The 21,571-nt window shown below is 39.6% G+C and overlaps 5 protein-coding genes and 1 pseudogene across 5 annotated transcripts in view; 3 read left to right on the top strand and 3 right to left on the bottom strand.

The window, feature by feature from the left end:
* The window catches only part of LOC126804158 (embryo-specific protein ATS3B), a 116,573-nt gene that overhangs the window by 41,673 nt on the left and 53,329 nt on the right, over positions 1–21,571 (bottom strand). The gene's annotated exons all lie outside the window — the stretch shown is intronic.
* On the top strand, positions 2,200–5,141 carry LOC126804116 (disease resistance protein RPM1-like; annotated as a pseudogene).
* Positions 6,349–8,542, top strand: LOC126804123 (probable aminotransferase ACS12). Its single transcript, XM_050531898.1, has 4 exons — positions 6,349–6,873; positions 6,955–7,089; positions 7,343–7,503; positions 7,639–8,542. The coding sequence occupies exons 1-4, from the start codon at positions 6,433–6,435 to the stop codon at positions 8,492–8,494; spliced, it is 1,593 nt and encodes a 530-aa protein (XP_050387855.1). The 5' UTR covers positions 6,349–6,432; the 3' UTR covers positions 8,495–8,542.
* Positions 8,791–9,967, bottom strand: LOC126804144 (uncharacterized). The gene is made up of 2 exons (XM_050531921.1): positions 9,029–9,967; positions 8,791–8,915 (listed from the first exon to the last, which is right to left on the bottom strand). The coding sequence occupies exons 1-2, from the start codon at positions 9,842–9,844 to the stop codon at positions 8,811–8,813; spliced, it is 921 nt and encodes a 306-aa protein (XP_050387878.1). The 5' UTR covers positions 9,845–9,967; the 3' UTR covers positions 8,791–8,810.
* On the top strand, positions 11,068–11,532 carry LOC126803816 (zinc finger A20 and AN1 domain-containing stress-associated protein 9-like). Its single transcript, XM_050531548.1, has one exon. It carries the CDS (start codon positions 11,068–11,070, stop codon positions 11,530–11,532), a length of 465 nt encoding a protein of 154 aa, XP_050387505.1.
* LOC126804131 (uncharacterized) lies at positions 13,316–15,145 on the bottom strand. The gene has a single exon (XM_050531908.1). It carries the CDS (start codon positions 15,010–15,012, stop codon positions 13,552–13,554), a length of 1,461 nt encoding a protein of 486 aa, XP_050387865.1. The 5' UTR covers positions 15,013–15,145; the 3' UTR covers positions 13,316–13,551.

The following is a 21,571-nucleotide window of genomic DNA, read 5'->3' as shown; positions in this document are numbered from 1 at the left end:
GGAATGTAACAGCCCTAATTATATATGTTGATGATATGATAGTTACTAGAAATGATACTGTTGAGGTGAATAGATTACAAAAACAGCTAGCCACAGAGTTTGAGATAAAGGACCTAGGTACACTCAAGTACTTCTTGGTCATTGAGGTAGCCCGGAGAAGTGATGATATCTATCTGTGTCAGAGGAAGTACATCCTTGATATACTAACAGAGACATGTATGTTGGATTACACTCCAATTGATAGTCCTATTGAGCAGAACCATCGGTTAGCAGAGTATCCAGATCAAGTGCCTACTAAAAAATCTCGTTATCAGAGGCTAGTTAGACACCTGATTTATTTATCACATACCAGACCAGATGTTGCGTATGCAATAAGTGTAGTGAGTCATTTTATGCATAATCCCAGTATGGACCACATAGATGCTGTTGTAAGGATTTTGAGGTACTTGAAGTCAGCTATAGGGAGAGGAGTAATGTTCTCTAATCACAATAATATTCTTGAGGTTTGTGGCTTTACAGATGCAGACTGGGCTGTAAATATTACAGATCGGAGATCTACATCAGAGTACTTTACCTTTGTTAGGGGTAATCTTGTTACATGGAAGAGTAAGAAACAAAAAGTGGTAGCTCGATCTAGTGCTGAAGCAGAATACAGAGATATGGCTCAGGGAGTGTACAAATTGTTATGGCTTAGAAATTTGCTACAATATTTGAGTATTAAGCCTAAGTGTGTTATGCAGCTGTACTGTGACAACAAGACAACTATTGATATTTCACAGAATCATGTGCAACATGATCGTACAAAACATGTGGAGGTTGATCGTCACTTTATAAATGAGAAGTTAGACGCGAAGATCATTAGTTTTCATTTTGTTCATACAGAAGAGCAACTTGCCGATATGCTCACAAAAAGAATGTCTTTTATGACTCACTTAGCAAGTTGGACATGTTTGATGTGTATGCACCAACTTGAGGGTGAGTGTTAGCGTGAGTGACGGAAGAATCACGAGCGTGATTCAAGGAGTGATTTGTGGTAAATTGTACTCTTATTAGATTATATATAAGACAATTCTGTGTATAGAGTTATTTAGCAATATACATTTCTACTCACTCAAAATGCTTCAATATATAAAAAAATTCAGGGACAGTGGCAGATTATAGATTTCTCATAGGTAAATACAAATTATACACATCTAAATCAGCAGTTCACGCCACAATACACTTGCATTGGTTCTAACTGTTGGATGTGTTTGAGCATAACAATAAGTGAGATCTTAGTGAAAAGGGAAAATGCTTGTCAGGACAATAACTCATAAATTAAATCTTAAGAAAGATGTGAAACACCAAATTCACCTTAGATAGGCAACAAATGTACCTGATAAAAGCCGATTAAATGAGCCCCAGGCTCAGATTTAACAGTCCTATGGAGACTCCATTCAGAATGCTAAACCCTGTAAAGTCTTTTGATCCAGGGGTTTGTGTTCAAAGAACCTCATACTCAGAGTCACACGAAGGGAACCAAAGCTGAATAAAAGGGAACTATACTTGAATACTAATAGAAATAGATATTCATATAGCAGATATAATATATCATTTGAGCTTTACCTGATTTTCAATTATGAACTTACATTAGCAGTAATGATCAAAGTCTCCTCTTAGTAAAACTAGAGTCATCAAATGCTTATTAAGGTTTCATTTCAAATCTCAACACTAAATCCTTACTCGTAACGATAATATAAACACCGTTCTCAAGCACTTGAATTATCAACTTAGCTCACATTCATAACCAAATTCTATGATTTCAATGATTTGAACATCACCAACTAGTTAAAAAATCTTACGGCTACAACAAAGTGAACACTGATTTCCTATTCCGAAATACAACAAACAAGATAGAGAGAGAGAGAACTAACCTCCTCCGCCGTTGAATTCAACGGCGCACTCTGCAACCTCAGGACGCGGTTGCCTATCGCTTATCAAGTCAAGCACGTAAAAATTCAATCCAAGTAGGTGAGATAACGATTGCAAATGTCATTACAAAATGGCATTTTCAGAATCAACATATTCCGTCCCTCTGAATTTATCAACGAAAATGAAACCTGCCCCAGAAGACAATATAAAGAAGAAGACTAGAAAGTCGTCGTTGCAACCTTTATGAGAAGAATCTGTTTCAATTCATATCAGAGCCCTCCTCATATATACAAACTTAATCTTCAACAACTAAACAGGAAATGGCGGAATCAGTTGTATGCTTTGTCATCAATAAGTTAGTTTCATTTCTCATCACCACAGAAGCGAAAATCTCGAGAGATCTGCACAAGGAAATTTCTTACATCCGAGATGAGCTCGAGAGCATTCGATCATTCCTGAGGGATGCAGATGCAAAGTCAGCAAGAGAACGGGAGATGATCAATATCAACGAAAGTAGCACTACCTGGGTTAAACAAGTAAAGGAAGCAGCTTATCACATAGAAGATGTTATTGATGAATACTTGCTACGCATCATGCACAAGGAGCAAGAACGTGGATTCGTTGGTCTTCTCCGAAAAGTAACTTGGTTGGTGCAGAAAATGAAACCAGAGGAGAACATGGCTTCGAAAGTCGAGGATATGAAGACAATGGTTAGTAATGTTAAGGCTAGGAGTGAAAGATATAGCTTCAATTCCATTGATGAGCGACAAAGCAACAGTTAATGGTCCAATAACTCGTGCCGGTGGCATGACCCTCGACTGGCTTCCCTTTTCATCAAGGAAGCTGAAGTTGTTGGTATTGAATCTGCCAGAGATGAGCTGATCAGTTGGTTCGTACAAGGAGGAGGAGCATCATCATTATCATCATTGTCAAAGCGTGCTGTGATATCAGTGGTTGGCATGGGAGGACTTGGTAAGACCACTCTTGCCAAGAAAGTCTATGATAACCAAGCCGTGATAGAGCAGTTTGACTGCCATGCTTGGATTACAGTGTCGCAGTTATACAAGATTGAGGATGTTATGAGGAGGATGATACTGCAATTCTACAAGGCGAGGAACGAGTATACCCCCCTAGGAGTTGACACAATGGATGAGGAGTCTCTAATTAGAAAATCAAGAGAATATTTAGAGCATAAGAGGTATGTGGTTGTGTTTGATGATGTGTGGAATGTTGATTTCTGGGGGGCCATAGAACATGCTTTACCGGATGGTGGTCAAGGCGCAAGAATAATGATCACTACCCGGATTAAAAATGTTGCTGATTTTTGCAAAAAGTCATGTTCTGTTCATGTTCATTATTTGCAAGCTCTACCTCCAGACCAGGCATGGGATTTATTTTGTAGGAAGGCATTTCAGTTTCATCAATTGGAAGGTAAATGTCCACCAGAGCTGGAGGTGCTGTCTCTTGCAATGGTTAAAAGATGTGAAGGGTTACCTTTGGCAATTGTTTCTCTAGGTGGTCTTCTGTCAACCAAAGATAAAGTTTTGTCTGAATGGAAAAAGTTGTACAACAGCCTCAGCTCAGAATTGGAAAATAATCCCCATTTCTCTAGCCTCACAAGAATCTTATCACACAGCTATCATCATCTACCATATTACCTCAAATCATGTGTTCTATACTTTGGCATATTTCCTGAGGATTACTCCATCAATTGTGTACGACTCATCCGATTGTGGATAGCTGAAGGGTTTGTGAAAATAACAAAGGGGAAGACACTGGAGGAGGTTGCAGAGGGATATTTGATTGAGCTAATTCATAGAAGTCTTGTTCAAGTATCAGAAGTTTACATTGATGGTAGAGCTAGAAGTTGCCGAGTTCATGATCTCTTGCGTGAAGTCCTCCGTAAAATGGCATTGGATTCGAGCTTCTGTCACATGTTATCAGAAGATGAGTCAACTTTTTATCCAACCACTCGACGCCTCTTCATAGACAGCAGCCGTTCTGATACATTGGGAAGCATAAGCATCAAACACACTCGTTTTCGTTCTGTTTTTGGTTTCAACCAAGATAAATGCCCAATTTTCCTGAAAGCAATGAGTGAAACCTTTAAGTTTCTGAAGGTATTAGATTTTGCAGATGCTCCAGTACAACATCTTCCTAAGCATCTATACTACTTGCGATACTTAAGCCTTCGGAATACAAAGGTGAAGGTACTGCCAAAATCCATAGGTAAGCTTCAAAACTTAGAAACTCTGGATGTAAAACAGTCTCTAGTGTGTGAAATACCAGCAAAGCTGAACAAGATTCTGAAGTTGCGACATATTTTGGCCTGCTATTGTGACCACAACAGAAACTTCAGTATGAGTTACGAACGAGGAGTGAAGATAAATGATAGTGTTGGGGGGTTAATAGCTTTGCAAAAGCTATACCATGTGGATGCAAACCATGGAGGGATCAGACTAATTCAAGAACTGAGGAAGTTAAAGCAGCTGAGGAAGTTAGGGCTCAAAAACGTGAAAAGTGAAGATGGACAGGCTCTATGTGCTTCAATTGATAACATGAACCACCTTGAATCACTAGAACTATGTTCCATGAGTGAGGATGAAGTCCTTGATGTACAGTCCATTTCGACTCCACCAGAATCCCTTCGGTTTCTCTACTTGAAGGGGCGTCTAGAGAAGCTACCAAGTTGGATTTCCAAGCTAGAGCATCTAGTCAAGCTAAGAATTTTCTGGTCAGGTTTAAGATATGACCCTCTCAAAGCCCTTCAAAATCTGCCCAACTTGTTGGAGCTTGGACTCTCATACAAAGCGTATAATGGTGTGCAGCTACATTTTGAGGAAGGAGGATTTCAGAAGCTAAAGGTGCTAAAACTAAGGCACTTGGAGGAACTGAAATCCCTGATTATTGACAATGGGGCTATGCCTTTGCTTCAAGAGCTACAACTAGGGCCTTCCCCACAAATGAAGGAAGTGCCTTGTGGAATACACAACTTGAAAAGCCTAAGAACTCTTCGATTTGTTGACATGCCTGAAGCTTTCAGAGTTGAGATGGCTCGCCAGCATTATTGGGCTGTTGAGCATGTAAAGGATGTTCTTTTTAGTTACAAGTTAGGGCCGAAGTGTGGCATATATGAAACCCGCACACTGCTGTAGCCCAACTCGTGATATCGTACTTGTAAAGAGGTAAACCGTAATATCTATAATCGACAACATTTCGTTGTCAAAATATTTACCACAACACACACTATTATGCTATTCACATCCCTTTTTTTTAATCTTTTTTTTTATTTAATAAAGGAGGGGACAAAAAACCTGACCTCTTATGTCTGATAAACTCCAACAAAAAGGATAAACAAAAGCTCAATCCGGCATGTGTACACCCACACATGCAAAACCATAGATATAAAAACCCCTAGCAAATAGTAAACCCTCAGCCAAAAAACCCTTAATCAAAGAATATGATAAAATTGGTAGCATTGACAGACAGTTATGAGATATCAAGAATATAGAAAATAGACAGATCGTGATGCTTCTTGTAAGGATGAAAAGAATGCAGAGCAGACTCTCTGAATAATCCCAAAATATGACGTTGAGCTTCCAACACATTAAAAATCTTACATTCGAAACGCAACAGATTCCTAGTGATCCAAATAAACCAAATTAGATTACAGGAGACTAGAAACCAAAGTTGACGTTGAGGTTTTGGGAACGTTGAAACACCAACACCATTAAACACTTCATCAAAGGTATCCCAAGGCGAGAATGAACGAGAAAATAGAAGGCAAACACATTTCTATAAAGCCACAATTTCAGAACAATGCAAAAGAAGATGTGTACCCGATTCCGCATGACTTCCACAAAAATAGCAACGAGATGGAAGTGAAAAACATCGCCGTTGTAAAGCATTATCAGTTAGTAAACGCACATGAAGAGTCTTCTAAACAACAAGAGTTTTGCGGGGTTGAATTGCTTTACTCCAGATCACTTTACCTCAATCTTTATGCTCACCATGATTTGAAAAGAAAACAAAAGCTTCTTTTGCTGTCAGAATTCTTGAGGAGGAGTGCGGCCATAAAAAATAGTCAGATGTGTCTGCATCAGGCAGAGCAATGCGCTCAATTTTTTCTGCCGCTTGAGGAAATGAAGAAATAAAATTTGCTAGGAGAACCCAATGAGAATCAACAATAACATCATTCAACTTAACATGAAGTAGAATAGAGCCACTTAGGCACTTACTCCAACACTAGTAGCAAGAAACTCACCTAACCAATTATCTTTCCAAAAATATATCATTTTACCATCACCAACACTCAAATGTAAAGAATTTATATATATGCCAAATTTTTTTGAGACTACTGAAAATATTTTGTAAGACTTTATAAGGGTTGGAAATCATTTAAAAAAAAACGAGCTCTAACCAAAATTAGATAGAGACTGGAGGCCTGGAGCTCCTCTCTCTCTCTCTCTCTCTCTCTTCGTCGAGCTCCTCTTACGGCGACGCCAAACAGTCCCCAAGCCCATGACCCGAACCCGGAAAGCCGAAACCTCCGACGGCGACGACGACCAAAAGCCCGCGGCGGCCACCACCGGGATGAGGCTCATCGTCCCTCTCCAAGGCGTCGTCCAAGGCCGGGGAGGCCTCCTCCTCGGCTCTCTCATCCCCTGCGCGCTCTTCTACTTCCTCCAGCTCTACCTCAAGCGCAACCGTCGCTCCCGACCCGACCCGGACCCGCCTTCTCCCTCCTCATCCAACCTCCCCGAGCTCCACCGCTCCTCCTCGCGCTCCAGCTTGTCCGGCCGCGGATCCATCGGCCGGGTCCGGCTCTCCTCCCGGGCCGACCCGATTGCCAAGCCCAACGACTCCCCCTATTACATCGGCCTCGATAGGGTTCTGGCCGACCCGTATCATAGTGTGGATAACCCGAATGGAATCATTCAGCTCGGTTTGTCTGAAAATAGGGTCGGTAATTTTTCCAAGTATGAAGCTTTTTCTGATGGTTAATTTTTTTTACTGCATATGTTTACTCTATTGTGATTGCAGCTGTGTTTTGATTTGATTGAGAAATGGGTGTCGGAGAATTGGACGGAGTCGATATTGGGGACCGACGGCGGTGATTTGAGCATTTCTGGCATTGCGGCTTACCAGCCGTTTGATGGATTTACTGAGCTCAAAGTGGTATGATGAATGCTTACTAGTCTCAAGTTTATGATACATTGCCTGGTTCATTTGCTAATTTATGATTTCTTATGCTACCATGTGTTTAGAGTGAGACCTGTGACCTACTTTGTTACTGAAACGAAGTAACAATAGTTGATAATTTGATGAGGTTTTGTTGAGTTTTGTGACTTTAATGATGATTGTTGTATGTTGGGGGATGTTGTTGCTAGTGTCGAGTTTCTAACGGGGTTTGTTGTTGTGGCATGTGCAGGCTATGGCAAATTTCATGTCTCAGGTGATGCGAGGGTCAGTGCCATTTGATCCGTCGCAAATTGTGTTAACAGCTGGTGCAACCCCGGCAGTTGAGATATTGAGTTTCTGCTTAGCAGACCATGGAAATGCATTTCTTGTTCCCACACCGTATTATCCAGGGTAAGATGTGTTTTTCTCACAGATCAACTGGATAATGATAAACTAGTGTTTCTACTCTATGGAAAAGCCAATACCAATGTAATGATCACTTGCTGAAATCTTGTATGGTAACTAACTTGGCAAATTAATGTGCAGTTTTGACAGGGATGTCAGATGGCGAGCAGGAGTGGAGCTTATTCCTGTTCACTGTCGCAGCACTGACAACTTCACTTTAAATATGACCGTTCTTGAGCAAGCATACAGTCAGGCTAGAAAACGAGGGATAAAAATACAGGGAGTTCTTATTTCTAACCCTTCAAATCCTGTGGGCAATTTAGTTTCTAGGGAAACACTGTGCAGTCTTTTGGACTTCGCCCAAGAGAAGAACATCCATATTATCTCTGATGAGATATTTGCTGGGTCTATACATGGAAGTGAGGAGTTTGTGAGCATGGCAGAAGTTGTTGAGACAGAAGATTTTGAGAAGAACAGAGTTCACATAATATATGGGTTATCAAAAGATCTATCTATTCCGGGCTTTAGGATTGGTGTTATATATTCATATAATGAGAGTGTTCTGGCCGCTGCTAAGAGGTTAACAAGATTTTCTCCAGTGTCTGCTCCAATGCAGCGCCTTATTATTTCGATGCTTTTAGATACTGGATTCATTAAGGAATACCTAGACATCAACAAAAGGAGGATACAACATATGTACGATTTATTCGTGGATGGTCTGCAACAATTAGGAATCAAGTGTTCAAAGAGCAGCGCTGGTCTATACTGTTGGGCCGATCTGAGTGGGTTAATCCCTTCCTATGGTGAAAAGGGGGAACTCGAATTATGGGATAATCTGCTGAACATTGCAAAGATCAATGTGACTCCTGGATCAGCCTGCCACTGCATAGAACCAGGATGGTTCAGATGTTGTTTTACCAACTTGATGCCTGAGGACGTTCCAGTAGTTATAGACCGAATCCGAAAAGTTACTGAAACAATTAAATCTTCCGGTTGACATTTTAGGTTCTTTAGTGATGCTTTTTGATTGTTTATGCCTTTATGGTGTTGCTTAGCTGATATAGCCTCGGGAGGTGGATGCTGTGGATGGGGTACTTAGTGTTTTGAACTTTTGATGTTGAAGTTAAATAGACTTTCTGAGTAGCTCTCTTTATATATTCACATAATTGAAATATGGTACATAATAGTGGCTTAGTTCTTAATCCCATCTTTTCACTCAAGCCAGAAGTGAAAAAAAAAAAAAAACATAGGGATGACTGAGTACACGGTGACTGTGAATGCGAGTTGTTTAATCTGTATGCAGCACTGTTACCTTACATCAGAAGTCTGAGTAAGTTCTTCCTCTTGCTATGCAAGCCTTCTATCGTTTTGCCAGTTCCAAAGATGCAGCATCCGAAAGCATTCTTCATCATGAGTTCCTGCATGTTGTTTATAAAATCCTATTTACAGTTCATATATTGTAGTAGCCAGCAACTAAAGATATGTTGAGGTAACAAAGAAGATGAAAAGTAGATGCAAGGATGGACTTTACCTTTGGTAAGTTCTGTTTCCTCATTTGAACAGCTTTCCTCCTGTAACTACTCTTTCGGCTCATCAGTATCAGCTCTCCGAGTGTTCTTGGCCTCAGAGTAATGCTACCATTTCTTTCACGATCAAAGTATTTAGTGTTTGATCCTTGTGGAGTTAGTGTGCGGTCGTCTGATTGGCCAACCTTTTCAAGAAATCCAGCTTTGGAGGGAAGCAGTGGAAAAAGGCATTCCAAAAAAGCACCACCCACCAGGCTTGAAGATCCAGTTGCATAACTGCTTGTACTGCTGCCTTCTTCCGACAATGGTGATGAAGGTGTGGCTGTCGCCGTGTGATCAGTATCTTCTGGAGCTGGAACGGCAGTGGAAATCGCCAATGATGAAACAAGACAGTTTGCTAGGAGAGAAGGAGCCGAGCTAAATGAATCTTCTGTTTCAAAATCGAATGCTTCCATGTCCAGTTTGAACACACTTTGTATTTCATATTCCCCATTATCATCTCCATTACTGCCATCACTGTAATCTCCTCCGCCGTGATCATTTTGCTGGGACCATATTGGAGGTGATGGGTAAGTGATGAGCATCATGGGTTCAGGCGTTGCCGATGCTGATGGAGATTCCACGAAATATGGCAGCGGAGTTCCTGGCTTTTCTTCCCATATAAATGGCACCGAGGCAATGAGCTTGACTGGAGGGGTTGGAGCTGCGCCGTTTGAAGAAACCGTTGGTTTCCAGTCTTTTTTAGCGATTCCTGGTCTTTCTTCCCAAATAAATGGCACTGAAGGTGGTTCCCTTAGCTGCTTCTTGTTGAAGTTTGCCATAACTTGGTGTCTACTAGCAGATGCAACGTTCACTTGGCTATTTGGTTTTGCAGCGTTCAGCTTATATTGTGAATACAGGTTGGGTTAGAAACTTCAACTAATATTTTTTGTGCCGACCGTAATATCTTTCGCCTAATCTATTAGTTTAGCTGTTTAGGCACACCTGCTCTTCTTCCTCAGTTCCTCACTCCCCTTCAAATGAAACTACAAAAAATGAAAAATTAAGGTGAATCTTCGGTCAAACAATTAGGGTCCTTCACAGCAACTAAGAGACAACCCTACTCACTCCTATAAGTTGTGGATTTGTTCACTAGATTTGCCACCAAGTTCGAGTTTAATTAGTTTGTCAAGAATAGCTGAATTCTAATATGAAAACTACTAAACAACAAAGCAGCCAATTGTTCTATCTCCTCCCATTCGTCCAAGTAATAAAATTAGCGCAATTCGCAAGCACATTTTCCGTGGACAAGCAATTTATTAGTGACACTGCCGCTAGCTAGCATCATACAAAGTTGATCTTCATTCATCAACCGCTTACTCATGCAGAACTAGACTTACAATTACATAAGATTTACATCCATAATTATATGACTTGTGTTGGCAATCAACGAACCGATTCTTTTCTTTTCTTTCTGAACATTAGCATAGAAATAATTGATTACAGTACATGCCAATCTTTCTTTTAAGTGATCGGACTTATGGTTAAGCCACTAGCTACTGCCTTTACCTGGCGACCTTCGTTACCTGATCGATCTAACCTTTCTAAAAGATTTCTCAACCATCAGTAGCGAAGCTTGTGTCGTCTAAGACAAATCCCAACGAGAAGTTCGACCTAATCGTACTCTTGGATGCCGATGCCGTATTTGTTGGTTCGTTACTTGAATAAATGAGTGAATAGGTTAACCCGAAACTGAAAATGGTCCATATTTGTCCTTCTGGTTTCAACCGAAGCATCTAGACTAACCTAGAATTTATTGGTTTTCCGTTTAAAAATTTGGGCAAACTCGATAATGGCAGCAGTCCAAAAAGAACCGAAATCCTTATCTATTAAAAAAAATGAAACCCAGTTCTTTTAGGATAGGGAATAATGACGTCCTTTCCCAATCCAACACTACGATCAGCCTCGCCTATTTAAATCCCTCAAAGGCTCAAACCACACGTCGATTCTAGTTACGAACGAAGATCAAAGAACGAGAAGGTGAATCAAATTCAGAAGCAAAAACATGGAATCGGCCAGCAACAACTATGCTCCTCCTCTCTGTGTAAAAGGCTGTGGTTTCTTTGGGCATTGGGAAACCAGAAATATGTGCTCGACGTGCCATAAGGGGTGTGTGAAAGAAGAAGAGCTTCTTGCTAAGCTTACTGCACCGCCGGCCGCGGTGGTTTCAGTGGAGAAAACCCCAGATGTCGCTGTCTCTGTTAGCGACTCATCGTCAACTACTTTAACTAGTGATCAGCCAAGTGGCGTGACAAAGAAAATGAACTGTTGCCAGAGGGAGAACTGCAAGAAGAGAATTTCACCGGCAGAATCGATATCTCTAAAATGCCGCTGTGGTGGAGTGTTCTGTGTGAAGCATAGGTATCCTGAAGACCACTCATGCAGTTTCAATTACAAGGAGATGGGGAAAGATGATTTGGCCAAGAAAAATCAAGTTTGCATCGCTGACAAGTTAGGGCATAGGCTTTAGAAAATCAAATCTGTTATATAATGGGATGGATCATTGGGGTCGATAAATTCTTTTTTCCAAGCTTAGACCCAATTAGTCTTTTGTAATTCATTCATTTAAAATTCAATTGGAAAATCTACTCTTCAAATCCTTCAATCTTGTTATTCAACTATATATATATAGTTCGTCTCTCCTGCAAACGTCCACACGGTCCGAACTGTGCGGATTCAGCAATTTCGGTGCAACGACAGCGCGGATGGTGTCAGCCGTGCTCCTCCCCTCCCGGCGCTCATGTCTATGCCAGCTGAAATATCGAAATTTCAAGTTTCTGAGCACCGTGTGGAAATTTCAAAATTATGGCCGGCGCTGCAGCTCCGGCTAGCACAGACAAGAGCCCCGGGAGAGGTAGCATGGCTGGCACCATCCGCACCATCGTTGTGCGTCGCCGGACGGTGCAGACGTCCACATCTAAGATATATATACATTGCCATATTATTAAGCCGGGCTACTACCAATCCTGAAATTAAGTAGCTTCCATCCCTACGTGTAAGTTGTAACACTACTCATAATAAACTCCGTATGCATATTCGCACATAACTTGAAGTGATTAAGATTGTAAATCCACACTAAGATGTGATTAACTAAACAGTGTTAGATACTTAATTATGTATCCAACTAGCTTAAGTAAATACCCCGCTTTGATGGAGAGTTGAAAACTGAATTTGATCATTGAAGAATCTCAAGTGAGAGTGTGAGACGACATCTTGAAGTGGCATCTAGCAACATTAAATGACATCTCTGGTTAACCTAGTAAGATTGATAAAAAAAAAACCCTCACAGTTAAAACATGCAAGTCATCACATCAATATCCCAAATTGATGACAGTGGATCAATGATAATGAGTTCCTCTAAAAACAAAATCAAATCTCCATTGTTAATTGGCATGGCTGGGCAGAAGCCTTACAGACTTACAGTGGAAGTGCATGCCTGGTTATGAAACGATGGGTAATCAGAGAGTGAAGCCACGCGCCTCCGCCTCTGGGCACATGGGTAATCAGAGAGCATCAGGCTGATCAGCTTCTCACATGTTCACATGCGAGTGGTTAGCTTATTTATATATACTCAGGGGATCATGAAGCACCTTCTGGACTTACATGATTGATCAATTGCAGCAACCCTATTCTATGGTTTTTGCTGGGTCCAAAACACATGAAATAAATATTAGATAATTGATATAAAATGCTTTTTGTGAATAAAAAGTATGATGAAAATATAAAAATGTCACAACAAAGCTAAGATTAAGGACTAGTTTAAGTGGGAATCTCTAATGTTGGCTAAGTTGATTCCCATTTCCTAAGTAGTTCATGTGTCCGTTGGCATTTTCAAGAGCTAGCAAGCCAACATTTGTACGATTATTAGCAGAGAATTAGTGAAAGGCTAAGCTAGTACATATACATGTCTCTGTTTATGAACAATTAATAATCAATTTCAATCGGGTTATGATAGATAAACTAATACCAATTAATACTAATGATCGGATAGATCGACTAGAGCATTCTCTTCTAGTGTGCGTACGCTGGTTATAATATCCACCTTATTAAAATAAACTGATTGGAAATTTAATTGAAAATTAACTTATACTCTTACCGAGATTATAGAACTATAGAATAGTGTTACAAGATTCTCTCTGAACTGCTTGTAACCAAACAAACAAATGCTACTGGCAAGCAACTAATTATCCACAAAGATTTGCACTAATTCTTTAAGGTAGAGGATCATGCATGAATAATAGAAGTCCCCGCTCGTTTTTTTGGTAAATTCATTAAGAAGCAAATCATTTACATTTATATCTATTTAACTGTGATTTACAGAAAAGGGTTGGATACAAAACAAACCCTCTCAATGATCTGAGATGCAGTTCAAATTCAAAATCAACACTAATGTAATTTCAGAAATCAAAACTGAAATCCAAAACGTAAAACGCTCCAAAAGAAGAAGAAGAAGAAGAAGAAGAAGAAGAAGTTTATCTTCCCTAATTGTCTAGCTAGAACCCTGCAAATTAAGCAACCCGTTAATGGTATTATTGCACTCAAACAAAGCCTTAGCAGTCATCTCCCTTTCAAACCGGCAAATATAGTTCAATCCCACTAGCAGCTCGGTTATGGCAGCTTCCGTCTTGTCCTTGTTTGCAAAAAACAAAGTCTGCAAAAGCATCACATTTGTTTTGGGCACCATGTTTTGTTGCTCAAAGCTTCTCTCACTTTGCCACTTTATCATATTATGCGCCAGCGGTGACAACCACCCTAGGATCCTCCCCAACGCCTCCCTCCACTCTCCGGCAAGCACCGGATCACTGGCCGAGAACCCTACCCCTCTCAACCGAGCTCGTAACGCCGACCGTACACTACTCGGCAACATAGTATAAAGATCATCCCTAGCATCAACCCCCACCATTTGTGGAAACTTGATCATCTTCTCCATAACTATGATCAAATTCGCATAGTGAAGTGCTAAAGCCGCCGCAGCTAAAGTAGTGGGCGGCGGTTCTAGCAGTTTCGAGTTGGACTCGAAGAATTCGTTACACGACGAATGATCATCGTTAACAGTAGTAACCTCTTGATCAGAATCTTCCAGTGGCTTTGTGCCCCGCACCAATGGGCCCGAAACGAAACGACAAGACGTACCTTGATCTGAAGGGTGGACAGTGGCCGAAGCTGAGAGGCTGCGAGGCAAAGAAGAAGGTTGTCCTATGCCAAACACCAGCTTTGTCCTTGCAAGAATAGTGAAAATAGACCTGGCCAGAATCCAAGTCACAGTCTCGAAGCTTCGGTTCCAGAGAGACCTGTCTTTCAGATACTTTATCTCCTGTCTCTGCCACACTATCTTCTGCTGAAGATCCAACACCTTTTGCTCTTTGCTCAGCGACGCGTCGTACTCGTCGCTTCTAAAGGCCTTCCTCAATGAACTTTCCAGTGCCGAGAGCTCGTCCATTTCTCTGTACAACTGGGCCGTGAGGTTGACGTACCTGTCAATCTTCTTGTTGTTCTTTGCTTCCATGTCTTTCGAGTTGATGACCCAGTTGTAAGGATCCCGGCCGGAGTTGGCAAAGTCGTTGAACAAACGATTAAAGCTTCTGAGATTGGCGTCGTTGCATTTGTGGCTGATTCTAGCGACGGACTTGGCCAGAAACCTAATATTCTCAACGAGCTCAGCGCACGCAAGGCCAAGGAGGAAAGCGTCATCGTTTGAGACGATTTTGCGAACTCCTTCTAGATTTATGGATTCGTTGTGGAGACGGATCATGTTCTTGTCTGACAAGGACTGCCAGAGGTGGAGGAGCTTAGACAGTAGTCCGGCGATCTCGAACGCCAAAACGCCGACGTTAGTTGATTTACGTGAGGGCTTAGCGGTGGTGTGGTGCGGCGTTGACGTGTGGCGTACTGAATCGAAGCGGTGAGAGATGGCGGTCTTAACCCTGAGGAGAAGAGTCTCGAGTGCCATGTGGAGGAAAATTCAAGATGAGTTGCAGGGAGCAGTGATGAGTGTGTGGTATGATAGGTGTTAGGGAGAAGAGAGGAATATAATTGAAGTGTGGTGACTGGTGAGTTGCAGAGAGACAGAGGATAGAGGAATAATGGAGGGAGAAGGTGAAGGTGGAGATGTGAATATGTAAATTAGCTCGTGGAGTGTTGTGAGATTTACATATAGGTCTAATAAGAAACTCAGAGAGAGAGAGAGAGAGAGAGAGAGAGAGAGAGAGGACTCAGAGGAGGGTCAGACTCGAAGGGAGTGTTTTGTAGTGGAAAATATCTGACCTAGATGCAGCAGCGGCGCGTGAGAATTTGGGGAAAGCTACTGAGTAGTTTGGCTTCTCTGGTTGGAGACTCAAACGCCAAGTATGATTGGATTTGAAGCTGTTTGTGCTGTGTTTGGATGCTAAAAAACACTTTTTTTTAGATGCTACTGTTTATTTTAGAAGAAAATGGATGAGGGGGGCCGGAGGACCATTCCATTGTTTTGATCTTTCGGTTTGATTGTGTTTAGGAGAGGACAGTTGAGGATTTATCGTTACGTGATTTGTTTGTGTGGGTGTAACGTACCTTAGCCGGAGGAGGAAAGGTACGTAAGAACTAAACAAGAGAGAGAGGAAAAGCTCCGATTCGATCGAGAAAAGACTTAAGCTAGGGAAAGTCGAGCAGCAACTTTGTATGTCTCTCTTCTTTCCGCCTCCATATAATTCAAATCGTATTGATGTTCGTATATTACTGTACTTCACCTGTAACAAATTTTTGCTTAGTTTGCGACCCGTGTTATGAATCGAGGGTATATGTAATGCAGGTCTATTAGAATGTGAGCATATAGTTTGTACTCTCGAATTGAGATTGACTGGATGTAGATGGATACATCATGCTATACATTACTTTCATCATGCTAGTGATACGTGCTCTTGCTACTAATTATGTATAATGTCCGTCATAAGGATAAGCCTAGCTTGACATGCGTAACTCATAATAGTTCTTCAACTTATGATTCACCATAAACCTAGTGATATATTTCATCATACGAAGAGCCATGGTTGACTTGGAACTTCGAGCTAGCTATAGAGGTATGTACATGTGGTGGAGATGCTGCAGTTGCTTCATGAACGGTAGCTAATCCAATAATGGGTATATAGTAGCTAGAAATAAGTATACAATGAAGTTTTTGGGTGGAATAGAAAGATGGTAGACAATCTCTAATGGGAATATTAGCTAGAAAAGTCCCCCCACTGAATTACTCATTCCACATCACATGGTTAGCGCGAAGTGTGGTACTCCTTGCTGGTTGCTTAGCTTATTGGGTTGGTGGATTCAATATATTGAAACAAAGAAAGCGAGAGGACGAAGAAGGATTTTACATACACGAAGATGATATTCATATTCATTTGCATAATGTGTTCAAAGGTTTGAAGGAAAGATTGGTCACTTTTTTACTAGCTTTTGACAAATTGGGTTAAGCTTTTGCCCAGCAATGGAAGAACATAAACGATTTCTTGTGTTTACTTGTCGGAAAATGAATAGGCAACTCTCACCTTGTTTACATCCCCATGTCTTGATTAAAGCGCATGCCTCCCCTCCCCTCCCCTTCTCTCGCAACACATTCAATTAAGTACTACTTCATGCAATGTTTGCTAGCTAGCTTTATAAGTTAAATTATTTACTTCTTGTTCCTGTCATAGTGTCATATTGAAGATTATAAGGGCAGCAAACGTCCAAGTTGTGCTAACAAGCAGCATGCCAGTATGGACATGAATTCATTCTTCTTTTTTCAATTGGATTTAATTAGTGTTTTTGCATAGATGTATAATAAAAGAGTTGATCGATATGCATGCTGTTTCATTTTCTTATTAATTTTCCTCGTATCAAATAATATTTTTTTTTTAATAATTCATGGCAGTTTTCTCCATTCTTTTTTCACAATTTTCCTGTATTAGCCGAGCAGATTTATGATATTTTCCTTCTTCTCTCTAATGAGCCTAATATGTTTATTTGGGAATCCTCTTCCTTCTGTTGAATTGTGTTTTTCTAGTGGATATGATTTTATGAGGCATCATCTCCTTGTGAAAGTGTGGGCATCTAATATATGGCGGTATTGCATTCCTCCACGTTACTCTTTTTTGGTTTGGAGAATTCTTTTTGATCGGCTACCTACTGATGATATGCTGCAAATATGTGGAATTCATGTGCTGTCCATCTGTCAGCTTTGTTATTGCTCTGTTAAGACTTCTTTGCATTTATTTTTACATTACCCTTTTTCTCAACGTGTCTGGAGGTGACTCGCCGTTCAGTTTGGCACTTTTTTTTCTACTTTTGCCTATCTGATAGATTTGTGGGTAAGTTTTCGACAATAACCTTTCTCCTCTCAGCTTTATAATTTGTGGCTAACGGCAAGCATGTTTACCTTAATGGTTTTATGGAATGTCGGAATAGGCTAAGGTTTGACAATCGGCCCCCTATTTTCTCTAAGTTGTGTTGCTCAATTTTGGCTTGGATTCGTCAAATTAACCATTTTGTTTCTGGTCACTTTAAATGTGTTCTTGATGCCCGTTTATTGGTCTTTATGGGTGTTGTTCCCAACCGCCGTAAGGCTCTAAAAATACATCATGTTTTATGGCCGACACTAATTTATCCTTGGGTTAAAGTTAACATTGATGGAATGACTAAAGGTAACCTAGGTCCAGTAGCATGTGATGGTGTTTTTCGAGATTCTTCAGGTGGTTTTTTAGGGGGGTTTTGTCAATCTCTTGGTTGGAATTCTTCATTTTATTATGACCTTTATGTTGTGATTTTGACAATTGAAATTGCTATTGCTAGAAATTGGTTCTACTTATGGTTGGAAAGTGACTTTGTAAGTGTGGTGACATGTTTTTCTTCCAAATCTTTCTCTCCCCCGTGAAACTTAAGAGTCTGTTGACACAATTGTCTATCTAAAGTCCGTCTGATGTCTTTTCAATGCAGTCATATATTCAAAGAAGTAAATGTGGTAACTGACAAAATGGCCAATTTAGGCCTCACCAATGACTCTTTTGCTTGGTATGATAGCTCCCCCTAGTGTGCTCGTTAAATGTTTACAAACTGATTACTTGAGATTTTCAAATGATCGGTTTTCATAATATGATTATCTACTTTTTTTTGTTTTGGATTTTTTTTCTCTCGGCAAGATTTTGGTCTAGTCTCTTTTGTTATGTTTTCTATTTTTTTTTGTTTTTTTTAATTATAACCAGACATGAGGCTGAGCCTTCAAGTTTGGTTGCGTATCAAATAATATATATCGTGGGGAAAACCCTCTTAAGAAGTTCATAGTTCTTAGTAAGCTCAATGTTGCAGGGTATTACCGATACAAGTTCATTTGTCATTATATTCATCAGTTATATACTTTTATATATACCTATAATTCAAACAATTTTGTCCAGCAATGAATTGAAGAAGTACGTTGTCGTCTGGTAGCAGAATGAATTAGGCTTTATATTATACGTACTAGATCACGCTCAATATATCTAAGTCATTCAGTCTTTCCGTTCGTATTGTTTGTGGTTCAGAGTATTAAGATGATCAAATTGACATTGGAGTCTGGAGAACGTGGATATATATACTGGTTTATATTGAGGGATAAAATATTACATACCAGTTGACTCAAAAATTATGATTGATCGGAAATATGATAGATTAATGGCTTTACAGGATTGGATCCAGGGTTTGACCAACCAACCTATAGCTAGCAATGTCTTTTTCATACGAATGCAATGAACCAACCAATATTATTGATCGATGCTATGCCAGATTCTTCAAACCTCAATGAAGATATTCGATTCTCTACCGACTAAGCTGAAAAATATGGCAGCATGAAGATTTAATACATGATGGATCATAATGTTTACTTATATATGCACTTTGGGGTTTTTAATTGCTCAATATCCATTGACTTCGATAATTTCTACATTTTAAAGGGGATCGATCGATGTGCCTTTAACTAGTAGCCAGCTAGCTAGATAGCTAAGAATACTCAAATGCCTTGTACTTGTTGGTAGGATCTTCTTGTTTATAATGTACTTGGATTATCTATATGACGTACAGTACCAAAACGGCAAAACATGTATGGACAGTATGGTGAAACTTGAAGATTAAATAACTACCAGTTGACTCAAAAAATTTCTTCAGTACGTAGTGATACAAATGGTATGATGACTCGAGTTTACAAATTCTTTCAAAAAAAGACTCGAGTTTACAAAACTTGATTTGGAGAATATAGCGGACTCTCTGTCTGATTTGAATTTCTGTCTGTAGAAGTAGTGACTACATCGATATATCGATGAGGATCATTCTTGGAATTCTTTGTCGCACCAAGAGGACTTTTATTCTATTCATGATGATGATAGCAAGTACACTCTAGCTACTCACTATGGGGAGTCAAAACGAAGCTTAAACTAGAAACTGAAAAGTAGAGTGTATATAACTATATATAGAATTGAATGGATGATCGATCATGTGTGTTGCTTCATACGGACTAATAATCTAATTCGAAGGTGCGGCTAAAGCGATCAATTTTGAAAACTAACCAAATTTTAGTTCATGAATTGATTTTTAACCATGTTTTATAAAAGAGTTGAAAAGTAACCATATGACTCTATCAAAAGTGTTTATTGCCCCTTATGAATCAAATCAATCAATCTATTCCGTGATTTCTATCGTTCATTGTATTTCTAGTTTTCTACTACGACAACCAAACTACTCATATAGGCAATAATTAATCTTACCGACTTGCAACACATTCAAATTCATCAAATGTAAATATATGTAAATCTCTTTATATTTCTTTTTTACATTCGAATATTATAGTTATTTTTATTATGGATTAGTAGATTTAGGGGTTTGATATGTTCTGAAATCCTAATTACGTATTCCTACTCATGTTTGATCATGTGAGTCCAATTAGGTAATATTGCGTATTATATATTACTAGTATTTGCTACTGCTGGTTTACACATTTTCACTGTTGCCTATTGATACAAGATATGATAAATATCTCTTGTAGAGAAAAGAATGTTGCAGCAATTTTCTTCCAAAAGACATCAAGAATGCAGCAAAGTAATAATCCTAATAGCACTTAATTGAGATCCATAATCGAAGTACTGAGAAATTGTTTTTCAAATTTCAAAGTCCATGTGTTGGATGATTGTTTGAGTGTACGTTTTTATTTTTTTTTCTCTTTGTGAGATTTGGGCGTGTTTTCCTCAGGTTTTTGTTAAATTGAATTACAAGGGTTTACATGACCTTTTAACTCAAAAAATTGTTCTTTTTCAAATGTTTTACAAAACACGGTTAAAATTCAATTTTGGGACCAAAACTTGGTTAGTTTCAAAATTTATCGGCTAAAGCATGCTGGCTTTTCTAGCACGTACGCTAGGGATGACAATGTGGAGAGTAGGGTTAGGATATTGAAAAACCATACCCACACCCAATTTCGTTTACATCCCCTTACCCACCTTGATCCCTGTAATATGATACTGGGTATTCCCCGTACCCATACCCTTAGGAAATTAAGTTTTTATACCCGCCCAAATACCCGTTAATAGTAATTTATTTTAATATTAATTTTTTAATAAAGTACATGGAATATAAAAGATTAAAATAAAAATAAAATATCATGATAAAATTATCTATGTACGTCAAAAATTGTTGTATGTGGAAATAATCACAACATATATTTTGATATTTTTCTATTTATTTAATTTGTCTATTAATTTACTTGAGTGAATATATATTAATTAATTATATTAAAATAATAATATATTAATGGGTGGGTATGGGGATAGGGATCGAAATACCATCCTCGTCTCTTACCCGTTTCCGCTATCCGAATAGAGAGGATTCTCGTACCCATTACCCGATTTTACCCGAAACACTCTCCTATTAGAGTCAAATACCCGTGGGTACCATACCTGCTGTTATTTTTTCCATCCCTAATGTACGCTGACCACACAAACCCACCCAAAAAGAAATGATGGAGGACGTGGACCTAATTGGATATGGTCAGAGTAATTAATCTAAGTAGGACGGATATATGCACTAATTCAAAGTCTTAACTATAGTGCCCTAGCTAATGGGATTTGATGATATCATCCACAGGACCTAGTGATGATAGATACCACAGGGTCGATAAGCATACGTACATATATGGTTGGAGATGAATCAACGAGTGAGCAAAATTCGTTCGAACAGTTGGCTTAAACAGTTATAACTGTGTGACCATTCTAAAAGTCTACAAATTCTGCTCTGAACCGATGGGTATATTTGTGTACGTAACTAGTAAACAACACGGTGAAAGAAGATGGTCGAATCCTGAATGGGGGAAGAAGAAGGGATAAAGGAAAAGCTAGTTTTGATGCACTCAAGCATGGGGTGGCCGAGTTTGATTGGGAGACGAGGCGCACCATGAGTAATGCAAGCAGAAATTCAAAGCTATGGTCATTGTCATAAGCACATAAACACTTTAGCTCCTCTTTTTTTCTTCTTCCAAGATA

The sequence above is a fragment of the Argentina anserina genome, chromosome 7 (genome assembly GCF_933775445.1).
Source record: "Argentina anserina chromosome 7, drPotAnse1.1, whole genome shotgun sequence".
Classification (NCBI taxonomy): Eukaryota; Viridiplantae; Streptophyta; class Magnoliopsida; order Rosales; family Rosaceae; genus Argentina; species Argentina anserina.
The sequence above is the reverse complement of the archived record's forward strand: the minus strand, read 5'-3'. Positions and strand labels throughout refer to the sequence as shown.